At 36.8% G+C, this 12,392-nt stretch overlaps 1 protein-coding gene across 4 annotated transcripts; it reads right to left on the bottom strand.

Annotated features, from left to right (window-relative positions):
* Positions 1-4,842: 4,842 nt before the first annotated feature.
* Positions 4,843-11,263, bottom strand: LOC104085666 (probable apyrase 7). Of its 4 annotated transcripts, none has more exons than XM_009589759.4 (3): positions 11,153-11,263; positions 6,535-8,692; positions 4,843-5,724 (listed from the first exon to the last, which is right to left on the bottom strand). In XM_009589759.4, exons 2-3 carry the CDS (start codon positions 8,525-8,527, stop codon positions 5,417-5,419), a joined length of 2,301 nt encoding a protein of 766 aa, XP_009588054.1. In that variant the 5' UTR covers positions 8,528-8,692; positions 11,153-11,263; the 3' UTR covers positions 4,843-5,416. The 4 variants fall into 4 exon arrangements, with proteins under 4 accessions (XP_009588054.1, XP_009588053.1, XP_009588055.1 ...); XM_009589758.4 differs by having other exon boundaries at positions 11,003-11,248; XM_009589760.4 differs by having other exon boundaries at positions 6,535-8,674; positions 11,003-11,248.
* Positions 11,264-12,392: the final 1,129 nt, after the last annotated feature.

The following is a 12,392-nucleotide window of genomic DNA, read 5'->3' as shown; positions in this document are numbered from 1 at the left end:
CAAATGGCGTGGATTATAGCACACAAAAATATTGAAATCGTCCCGAATTCCTATTTTATGGCCCTAAAACGCCAAAAACGAGGAACATTCGTGGTGAAGCAATGACTACTATTCATTAGGTCATTTTTTATGTGCCTGAATTTATACAGATGGCGTGGACTATAGCACACGAAAATTTGAGAATCGTCCTGAATTCCTGTTTTATGGCCCTAAAACACCAAAAAATAAGGAACAGTCATAGTGAAGAAATGACTATTGTTCATTCGATCATTTTTTTTTAGACCCACAAAATTTTAGGATATTCGGGATCGGTCTCCCAAATTCATGCAGATGGCGTGGGCTATAGCACACGAAAATCTGAAAATCGTCCTGAATGTTTATTTTATGGTCCTAAAATACAAAAAAAAGGAGGAACGGTCATGGCGAAGCGATGACTATTTTTCATTAGATCATTTTTTATGGGCCTGTAGAATTTAGGAGATTTGGGGCCAGGAATCTGAATTCATGCAGATGGCGTGGACTAAAGCACACAAAAATCTGGAAATCGGCATGAATACATGTTTCATGGCCCTAAAATTCCCAAAACAACAAGGAACATTCATGGCGAAGCGATGACTATTGTTCATTAGGTCATTTTTTATGGGCCCGAATTTATGCAGATGTCATAGACATAGCACATGAAAATTAGGGAATCGTCCTGAATTCTTATTTTATGGCCCTAAAATGCCAAAAAATAAGGAACAGCCATGACGAAGTAATGATTATTGTTCTTTAGGTCGTTTTTATGGTCCCGCAAAATTTTAGGAGATTCAGGGCTTGTCGCCCGAATTTATGCATATGGCGTGGACTATGCACATGAAAATCTAGGAATCGGCTTGAATTCCTGTTTTAAGACCCTAAACGCCAAAAAATAAGGAACGGTCATGCTGAAGCAATAAATATTATTCATTAGGTTGTTTTTTATGAGCCCGCAAAATTTTAGGAGATTCCGGGGCATGCACCTGAATTCATGTAGATTCCATGGACTATAGCACACGAAAATTTGGAAATCGTCTTGAATTCTTATTTTATGGCCCTAAAATACCAAAAAATGAGGATCGGTCATGGCAAATCGACAAATCTCTTTCATCAGGTCATTTTTGATGGTCCACAAAATTTTAGGCGATTTGGTGCTGGTCGCTCGAATTCATGAAGATGGCGTGGATATTAGCACACGAAAAATCGAAAATCGTGTTTGATTCCTATTTTGTGGTACTAAAACACCAAAAAATAAGGAAGGGTCATGGATAAGCAATGACTATTGTTCATTAGGTCATTTCTGATAGGCCCGCAAAATTTTAAGCGATTCAGAAACTTGGAAATTGTGATGAATTCCTGTTTTATGGCTCAAAAACACCAAAAACCAAGGAACGCTCATGAAGAATCATTAGTTATTATTTATTAGATCATTTTTTATGGGCCCATAAAATTTTAGGCGATTTAGTGTTGGTCGTCCAATTCATGAAGATGGCGTGGGCATTAGCACACGAAAAATTAAAAATCGTATTGAATTCCTGTTGTGTGTCCCTAAAACGCCAAAAAAAAGGAACGGCCATGGAGAAGCAATGACTATTGTTCATTAGGTCGTTTTTGATAGGCCAACAAAATTTTAGGCGATTCGGGGCCGGTCGCCCGAATTCATAAAGATGGTGTGGATATTAGCTCATAAAAAATCGGACATCATGCTGAATTCCTGTTTTATGACCCTAAAATGGCAAAAAAAAAAAAAAAAAAAAGAGGAACGGTTATGGAGAAGCAATGCCTATTATTTATTAGGTCATTTTTATGGGGCCAAAAACTTTTAGGCAATTCAGTGCCAGTCGCCCGAATTCATGAAGATGTGTGGACATTAGCACACGAAAAATAGAAAATCATGCTGAACTCCTGTTTTATAGTCCTAAAACATCAAAAACATGGAACAATCATGGAGAAGTAATGACTATTGTTCATTAGGTCGTTTCTGATGGGCACATAAAATTTTAGGTGATTCGGTGCTAGTTGCACAAATTCATGAACATGGCGTGGACATTAGCACACGAAAAATCAGAAATTATGCTGAATTCTTATTTAATGATCCTAAAACGCAAAAACAAAATGAGGACCAGTCATGGAGAATCAATGACTATTATTCATTAGGTCATTTTTTATGGGCCCACAAAATTTTAGGCGATTTGGAGCACGTCACCCGAATTAATGAAGATGGTGTGGACATTAGCACACAAAAAATTTGAAATCGTCCTTAAATCGTCCTGTTTTATGACCCTAAAACACCAAAATTAAAAAGAATGTTCATGGCGAAGATATGTAATTCTAATTCTAGGGGTTCCTCTTACTCAACTTTCTTTGTTTTAGTTTCGCATGATAGTATGGGTGGCTTGAAGTCAGGCATCATTTGTTTTTTTAAAGATTAAGACGTATGAATCTGAATACATATCTGAATATCAAAATATGTATTAAGTTTAAGACATCTGAATCTATATACACATCTGAATACTAAGATGTGTTTTAAGATCTGAATATTAAATGATTAAAACTGTTTCTTTTTTAAACATCTAAATATATAGAATTTAGCTTTATATAAAAATTAATAAACATAAATTCAAATAAAATATTAATTTATACATTCATTATATATATATATATATATATATATATATATATATATATATATATATATATATATATATATATATATATAGTTGGTGGTGGTGACTAACGAATGCGCTTGTTAGTGCCGACTAGAGGTGGTGGTTGGTGGTGATTTTGGTTTATGGTGGTGGTTCTGGGTAGTAGCTAGTGGTGAATAGTAGCGATAGCGATAATGGTTGAGGATGGTGGTGGTGGGTGATGATAGTTAATAAGGGTGGGTGGGTGGTGGTTGTGGTTGTGGTTGTGATTAAGGAAGGTGATGATGGGTGGTGGTAGTTTATAATGGTAGGCGATGCCGGCTATGGTTATCAACCTTCCCCGCCCTATTCCCCATCCCCACCAACCCACCCCAACACCCCACCTACCCATTCCCACCCCTACCCACCCACCCCCACCCTTACCCTAAATAGAAATATTATGAATAGTACTTTCTTTTCATGATATAAAAAAATAATTGTTTTCATTTTAACAAAAAAAAAAATACTTTCTTTTCATTATATAGAAAAAGTATTTTATTTCATTTCAACAAAATGACGCAGTAAAAAGTATTTTCTTTCATTTCAACAAAAAGAGTTTTTTCTTTTCATGATATAGAAAAAGTATTTTCTTTCATTTCAACAAAAAAAAAATTCTTTTCATGATGTTAAAAAGTATTTTCTTTCGTTTCAACAAAAGGAGTATTTTCTTTTCATGATTTAGTAAAAAGTATTTTCTTTCATTTCAACAAAATGAGTACTTTATTTTCATGTTGTACAAAGAGTTATTTCTTTTTTAACCAGAAAAAGAGTATTTTTTTTAGTTATGGAGCACAAATTTCAACATTGTTTTGCATAAAATATTAAAGCAGCACATTAGTTCCTTTGGGTTTGTGTGAATTTTTAGAAGAATAATTAAATTCCTGAGAAAAATAGTCCTGAAAACGTTGGGTATTTGGGAGGGAGAGGTAAAACACATGGAACGTGGGGACTTGGGGAAAGGGGGGTGAGGAGAGTAGCATAAAAAATTGTTTACCTAAAATATATTTTCTACTCTCTAACCAAACACTAGAAAATATTTTCCGCAAAAAGTTTTTCACTCACCAACCAAACAAGGAAAAATAAGTGATAAAACCACTCATTTTTCATGAAAAACATTTTCCTTCGTACCAAACACACCCTTAGTGTCGTTTGTAGGTTTGCATCATATCTCTATCAACAGTACCTTGACGGTTTGGAGCCAAATGCTGCTGAAACTAGAACCTCTGATGATGTTAATGAGGCCTCCCGCTTTTGAAAAAATTTTCTATTGATACCTTGTAAAGTTTTTACATCTACAAGTCTAAATGCTACATTGATGGGCGTGTAAATCGTTTGATTTCCCTTCACCTCCCTAGTTTGAATTACTTTGTGGATGTATAGAACAAAAAATAAAAATAAAAATTGTTTCCAAGTGCCTTCACGAGTATAAGATTGAGACTGGGTTGCCCTTCTTTTTTTTTTTCTAATTAGCTATTACAATAAATATTTAAGAAAAGGCAAAACGGCTTTGTATGTTTTAATTCTGTTTAATTCTACTCTTGTTTAGGTGGAGACTGTACAGTTTTTTCAGGGTTACATGCCTGATATTGTATGCAAGCAGGTGAGCTGCTCATTGCCTATGTGGGATTGGTCCAAATGAACATATATGATACCTGCCGTTAGGTACATAACCTAGTTGACCTTGTGTCGGTGATGGTATAGTGCTTCTGGTGAAAGTTAAAAGAGGATTTTCTTATGCTCTTAGCCCTTTTTTAGGCCCCGGGAAGAACTGAGGCTGTTTAGGATTCAAAGGATCTGCAGAAGTTCACTAGTTGTGTGTGTATAAATCTGTCACCTAGGATGAAAACACATGCGTTCCAAAGAGAGCCAAAATTTAAGAAGAATCCCTTCCCCGCAGCGTTCCTTTTGTAAAGCAAGAAATCTTAGAAGGCGCGTAAATGAGAGCAGCTGCTACGAGACATCTGACGTTGTCAAGTAGGGTGGATGACAATAACCTGCAAAAAATTTCTCCAATTTGGTATAGGACAAACCATACATCTTCATGCTGATTCTCTCAAACTTCCTCTTCCTAAACAAATGACAGCTCAATGACCTTTTCAATGCTCTTAGCTATGTATTCTACCTAAGATCAGAATAATGCTTGTGAAAATGTTGAATTCTCTAAATAGAAGTACATTAGAATAGTGGGTAGTACAAAGAATTAAGGAACATGTATACTGTGAAAAATATGAGTAGAGAATGAGTTGCCAAAATCTCGAGTTAACCTAACCTGAAATTTGACCATTTACAAGCCGGCTACCTCATTCACATAAAGGACTGTATTTAGAGAATCTCCTCCATTCAAATCATGTGAAACTTTGGACTATCAAGTTGGAATCATAGTTGGAGTTCATTAGTATCCCCAATATTCACAGGATGCAAATCTTTGTCAAGCTCCTCATAGTAACAAGTTATCGGCTGTTCTGCACAGTCGCCTGGCTTAGTGAGGCCAGACTTCTTTTGGCTGATAATGTCCGTGTCATGAATCTATTCTATGTAATGTCAGATGAATAAGTAGTAGCCTCATTATGGTGCCTCTAAAGGAGAACGTAGGACAGGCGTATATCATGAGATTCATAGATGATGGTAATTAGCAATTTGGCTAATGAGCCATTAGCAATCATCAGCCTCATGATTTTCTCTTCATACAGCAATATTACCATCAGATTTAGTTAGACCTTTGGAGGCAAGGGCACTTCAGCCAGTGAAGAAATAAGATCTTCTCGTGACTGGGATCTCCTGCTCTGGAGACGCTGTTGGCTTCTGTGTGGGGACCAGAAGGAACCCGTGCTACTACTTTCAAATTGCATCTGACCCAAGCTCCCTGATGAAAAACTATGTGCGACACTACTAGACGATGAATATAAAGAAGATTCAGTGAGCTGGATACCATTGCCACCGAAACCATGCCCAGTGTCAAATGGTCTCTGTTGTGTATTAGCAACTGTTGGACTGAGTGGCATTTTCACTCTTCCTTCACCTGAAAGACAAATTGGCGTGATCTAAGGAGGATATCTGAGAAATAGTGCTAATAGTAACAGCAATATAAAAGAGAACTATAAAGTTTTAAGTCGATTTCTCAACTCATAATTAGTAAGGCACAGAGATCTCAATGTAGGAACCGTGGAAAAGGTCAAATTCATTACTCCTTAAATATCAAGACGGTGCCATAAGTATGTTATCTATACGACTCAAACTGGTGTTACCTTCTCACTCTAATCCACAACAATTAATGATTATTCTTACCAAAAGGTAATCTTCCTGAGCTAATACTAATAGTTTAAACAGAATTGCTCCTTTAGAAGATGACAGTCTATGGCAGCAAGAAAAGATCATAAGTTAGAGGAAACTGTCTACGCCTGAGGCATAAAAAAATCCATTCAACACCACTTTGCAGAAGCCTTAATATGACAATAAGATACTCAATTGATCTGAAAGCTAGATCCATTACTAACCATAGAGCAGCATTAACAACTGGTATACAAGCAATTGTTGTGTATATTTGGTGTGACTTCATTTCTGAATCCATCATTTTTTAAAAATCAGTGAAACTGTCATATTTTCTTCCAAATTAGACTTTGAAATTAGTACTATCAGAAATGTATAATTCAAGTGTATAAAAAGCTTCCAATAAACAGATAAATGGGGCACAGAAGTGAACTTGATTTCAAAAGAGCTTCCTACCCATAAAAGCGATGAAATTTTTTGTTTTGATTTCCCTAACAAGGACAGCGATGGACATATTCTAAACTAGAATAGCACGGTACACATGATTTTCAGAAGAAATTACCTGTAATAACAGGACTCCACCGCCTGAAACTGAAAGGAGCTGGAATGTTGATTATAGATGTGGATGAAGCACTATTATTCCCAAAAAGGGGGAGATATTGCCTACGGAAGAACCTGGGCATCCACTTCCCAACACATGATAATGCACAAAGAAGAACAGCTAATGAAGCAAACAAAATAGCAAACAGAATAATTGGGTGCATCTTCATGAGCAATAGCTTGTAACTAATAAGTTCCACCCCAGTTGAAACTGCCTTTCCAGCTTCCAACAGTGCAACACCTAGTGTCCAAGTAATACTTCCGGAACCAATGGTTACCTGACTATCAGTAATGTGCAAGCCTTCTCTCAACAAAAAGACAACGTATGGTGCCCTGAAGCAATACTGTTCTATGAAAGGCTGAGGTGCAACACTAGTCTTTGCGACATCCCAAGTCTTCTCACAAAATTCCTGACCCTTTTCTAATACATCATCCAGCGCAGCATCAGGGGTCAAGTTGAAAAAACGATATACCACGTAAAAACCAGACATAGCATAGAACTGGCCATAAGGACGAGGAAGATTTTCTGCAAGAGCACAGGGCTGCAACTCACAATCAATTCCTGGATTTTTGCCAGACCATTCAGACAAATTGACAGCAACTTTTGCAAGTGAATTGCATTCTTCCCATTTTGGAGCTCCAACAAGCTGAACACGAACTCCAGGCTTTCCCCCTTTACCAGAAACTTCTCTCCCAGTGGTAGGATTACCACCTTCTTGGTATAGGGAAACACAATGAGTACAGATATATTGCTCCTTGTAACCAGAATTCAAACACGGATGCTTGATCTCAAGGTTTCCACTGGTGAGATCTGCATTACTGATCTTGGGAAGGCTCTTGAGAAGCTGAACTACAGACTTGTCAAAAGCATCATTCAGGCCATATCCTGCTAAGGAATAAGCAGTAAGATGATGATTAACCGCACCAATATTCAGCTCTAAGCTAGTTTCATCAGGGAGATTTTCCTTGCTCTCAAAAGTAACCTGCAGCGATGAGCCACCTAAGTCAAGAGCACCAAATGTTCCTTTTTTAGGTTTTGCCCCCAATATACCGGTGTGGTAATTCATAGCTATCCATCCATAATAGGCTTCCTCCATGCCAGTGATAGTTTTGACCCATTCTCTCTTGCACGTAAAAGGCGAACTTTTTAAAATGGACCAAGCATTGTTGAGAAGCCATTCTGAATCTGAATTTGGCAGCCTGCGGACTCCAGCTGTAGCATAAAGATAGAGATAAGTAGATTTATGCGCATGCTTGGGGATTTGCTTCACTGCCCACTTAATTAGTGGCTTGATTGCTTTTCTCAATCCAGATGTGTTGTGCACCAATTTGTCAAATCCAGGTTCCGTCTCCATTCTGTTGTAAGCCCGTCCACTCTGTAATCTTGAGTTTCTCTGGAAACCCTCTGGCAATGATCTCAATACAATAGGGAGATCGCTATCTTTTTTATAGTTAGGGGATGATTGATATACATAAACACGAGTCCCAGTGCTACCACAATCAAGCACAACATAAAACTTTGACTCTCCGCGGAATAAATTAAGATAAAAAAATAACATATATAGGAGAAATGCAACCAATAGCAAGCAGAGGAGAACTAAGATAACTCGCTTCCATTTCGTTCGTGCAGAATTGACTGCTGGTGACCCCTTCACCTTGGAGAAGCTTGTACCCAAGTTTTCTCTCTTGAAAAGATTTAGCCGTTTTAAATTAGTTGAACCCCTCTCTATTTCAGGGTTAAGATCACCATCTTCCAGATCAAGCCGCCGGTATGCAGAAAGATCCTGAAGGGATGAGGAAAGTCTCAACTTGTTCTTCTGATCTAAGCTAGAAATATTAAGTGAACCTGGCAGAGGTGGTAACCCCGATGATGGATATGGAGTGCTAGACGTCTTTGGGTTCGAAAAACGAGCCACTGCAGCGGAAAACATTTCTGTAACTTTATTAAGCACCATGCTTGCACTACAAATTCTAAGCAAAGTTACTCTTCACGCCAGAGTTTTCTAGTCCATTCTTGCATTGTACATGAAAAGCTTATTGACTATCAGCATACAGTAGATAAGTCAGCCGCATAAGCATAGCACATGATGCACCAATGGGACCTGTAAGGGAGGAGTGTCCTGTAGGGATTATACCAGAAAGAATAACCAAATATTAAAAACGAATCAAAACCATTTGAACGTGGTGTAATGGTAAGGAGAACCAAAGAGGAGCTATGGCCATAGATTTCCAGTATCTACATCATGCTACAGTAATTAAGTTAGTATGCATTTAATGGCACTCATCACACGTGAAGCAACTCAACTGAAGATGAACCAAAAAGACCTATCACATAGAAGTACATGCTCAATTACAGCATATACACCAAGTCATTGACACAGTATTTCTATGTACGTCCCCTCGCTTAACTCTAACTATACGAGCGTCGCATAGCCAGCCTCAAGTCCAAATAAAGAAGATGAGTGGTGGTTGGTTGACAGCCAATGCAAAAATAGTCATGCTACCACGAATCCTCCAAATTTTTTATTCTTTTGTACCCAAATAGTGCGGAATAGATATAGAGTATTCATGAAGCCAGCCCCAACTAGTATGGGATTGCGACTTCTTTTTTGATAGGTAAAGTTTTATACAGGACTGAATTAGTCGATTCAAACATCTCCTACCTTCATTCTTCCTAGAATTTTGCACTAGTGATATAAACATTTTACCCGTATCGATTTTAAAAATAAGAAGATAAACATGCCACCACGGATAGATCAAATAAATTACACCATAGGCAAATCCATGATTGGAATTCAAGATGCCACTGAACCCACGGACCATTTGAGTTACTCGGTTCGAAATTTTATATTTATATATGTAGGCGCATAAAAATCGAGGAGGTTGAGGGGGCTATGAGCAAGATGAGCAGGGGAAGAGCGACGGGCCAGATGAAATTCCGGTGGAATTTTAGAAGCACGTGGGTAGGGCAAGCTTGGAGTGGCTCGCTGGGTTGATTAACGTTATTTTTAGGACGAAGAAGATGCCTGAAGAATGGAAGTGGAGTACGATGATTCAGTTATACAAGAACAAAGGTGATATCAAAAATTGCAACAACTATAGGGGCATCAAGTTGCTTAGTCATACTATGAAGGTTTGGGAGAGGCCGGTGGAAATAGTTGGATTCACAAGTCATCCCCAAGAGAGAAAGTTACAAGTATCTTGGGTCTGTGATCCAATGGAATGGGAAAATTGACGAAGATGTCACACATCGTATCGGAATCGGATGGATGAAGTGGAGGCTAGCATCACGTGTCTTGTGTGATAGAATGTGCCACCGAAATTCAAAGGTAAGTTCTACAGAGTGGTGGTTAGACCGACTATGTTGTATGAGGCAGAGTGCATGTCAGTCAAGAATTTACATATCCAGAAGATGAAAGTAGCAGAACTGAGGATGTTAAGATGGATGTGTGGGCATACCAGGTTGGATAAAATTAGAAATGAAATATTCGGATGAAGGTGGGAGTGGCTCCCGTGGAGGACAAGATGCGAGAAGCGAGACTGAGATGGTTCGGACATGTAAAGAGGAGAAGCCCAGATGCCCCAGTGAGCAGATGCGAGCGGTTGGCTTTGATGGGTAGGAGTAGAGGTAGAGGGAGATCTAAGAAATATTTGGCCGGAGGTGATCAGGCAGGACTTGTCACAGCTTCAGCTTACCGAGGACATAGCCCTCGATAGCAGGGTGTGGAGGTCGAGGATTAGGATAAAAGATTAGTAGACAGTCGAGTGTACTTTTGTTCCATATCGATGGTTTTAGGGTTAGCCTGGTAGTTTCTTGTCTTAGATTGCTAGTAGTTCATGTTGTTTCCCCATTATCTTTCACCTCAGTTTCTTAGTATTTTTTTGTTGTTATAGCTTGTTGTTGTTGTTTCCTTTGTCGTTATTATCTTCTGGCTCTGTTTGTTGATATTGCTTGTTTATACTGTTTCTTTTCATTTTTCTTGAGCCGAGGGTCTATCGGAAACAGACTCTATACCTCCGCAAGGTAGGGGTAAGGTTTGTGTACACTAATCCGCCACTGAATTGAACATAAACTTACCACTAATCACTTTATGCACGAGCTTCTTGTAGCATATGTAAAGTACGTCTTCATCATTACTCAAAAAGAATGGAAAATTCAATCAGCAAATCCAATTTTCAGTGTGAATCCGTATATCATTATTTCTTAATCTTTTCGAAAGAAAATAACTACATTTAAACACTACATAAAAGTACGATAACCACAATCTTTCTTTTGTAGTTAAAATGCCATTATTTTTGGGCCGAATTTGAGGATCAAAATTTCAGCATTAATTAACTAGATCTCATAAAATCATACAAATCCTAAAAATGATTCTAAAACAGTAAATAAATTGGTGAAAATGCATATGAAAATCGGTAAATTTACTTACGGATCGGTAAAAAAAATCGTTTGATGGAGTAGAAAGGAGTGTGACTCGTTTGGCTGTTGCCCTCAGTTTTGAGAGATCGTGAAGAAGGTTTTGAAAATGAAACAGATCTAAAAGGAGATTTGCTTTATAAATAGAACTGAAGAAATTTACCAACCAAACAGGTATTTTCCGTGTTGAATAACTCCACCACCCTCTTCTGCCCCCTTCTGTTCTACTGAAAGGGTCGTTGTTTATTACGCCTGTTCAAAACATTTTTCCCAATTGATTTAAATTAATACGGAAAATAGCGCACTTTATCTAATATATTCGAAATTACTTTTCTTAATCTCATCCCCATTATTAGGAGGGGGGGGTCTTAATTTAGCCATTAACCCATAAGGAGATTCTAACTTAGAAAATAATTGTAAATTATAGCCAAAAAGTTAAGGAGTAAATTTATGATTATATTTTTTCTCAAGAAATTTAGATATATGAAGTTCACTCAATTCAGCTAGCTCCAGCTATGTTAATAGCAAAGGACAAATATGAGATACTTTTCTTATTTCAATGGTATAAAAGGATCAAAAAAATTTAACAATGAATAAAGCTAAGCAATTTTGAATAATACATAAATAAATTTTATCATTTTTACTTTTTAATATATGCTAATATGTACATATAACTTCTTTTAAAATTACTGTATAGAAAATGTTCGAGCATTAAAAGAAAAAAGTAACGTACGCCTTTGTATTTAAGAGGTTATTATTAAAAATAAGATTAACTTAAATATATTGACAGCAATAAAGGTTTTACACTAAAATATTATTATTGTTCGAAACAAACCACTCTTCAGTCTATGTTTACTCTATGAAAATGATTGTAATTCACTTTTAATGATATAATACTATAAATATTTTTAAAATATCATCAATAATTTTAACCGCTTTGGATTAATTTGTTATGAATTCAACTCTCAATATTTATGTGTAGATAACTAGTTAAGGAAAATCTTGTTGGGATATATTATTAACCATGCAGTTTAGATATAGTATTGTGTTTTATATTTTATTGAACAATTGCTTATTTAATTTATTCAATTCAATAAAGTACTATTTTAAATAGATCATTTGTTACATGTGTATCATTTAGTTATGTAGTAGACAATTTAGTATATGGAGTCTTAGCTCATGCACAGAAGATTAAATTGTCAGTTCTCATAATTAATAAATTATGTTCACAATCGAAGATGTTATTGGGTAAAATATCTTGATGATTGTAGCACAAGAATATAGTATAATTTGTCTTGATTATGGGAGTAGTTTTACTCCGACTTCTTGTGCTAGTATACTTAGTGTATATTGAACGGACCAAGTAGAGAAAATATATTTTTGTACTTAATATATATATATAT

The sequence above is a fragment of the Nicotiana tomentosiformis genome, chromosome 5 (assembly GCF_000390325.3).
Source record: "Nicotiana tomentosiformis chromosome 5, ASM39032v3, whole genome shotgun sequence".
Classification (NCBI taxonomy): Eukaryota; Viridiplantae; Streptophyta; class Magnoliopsida; order Solanales; family Solanaceae; genus Nicotiana; species Nicotiana tomentosiformis.
Note: the sequence above shows the minus strand (reverse complement) of the source record. Positions and strands in the feature narration are given on the sequence as shown.

Coding starts and splice junctions, on each gene's coding strand:
- LOC104085666 (XM_009589759.4), bottom strand. CDS start 8,527: ATGGTGCTTAATAAAGTTACAGAAATGTTTTCCGCTGCAGTGGCTCGT. Junction 5,725..6,534: donor GTGGAGTCCTGTTATTACAG/GTAATTTCTTCT, acceptor TTTGTCTTTCAG/GTGAAGGAAGAGTGAAAATG.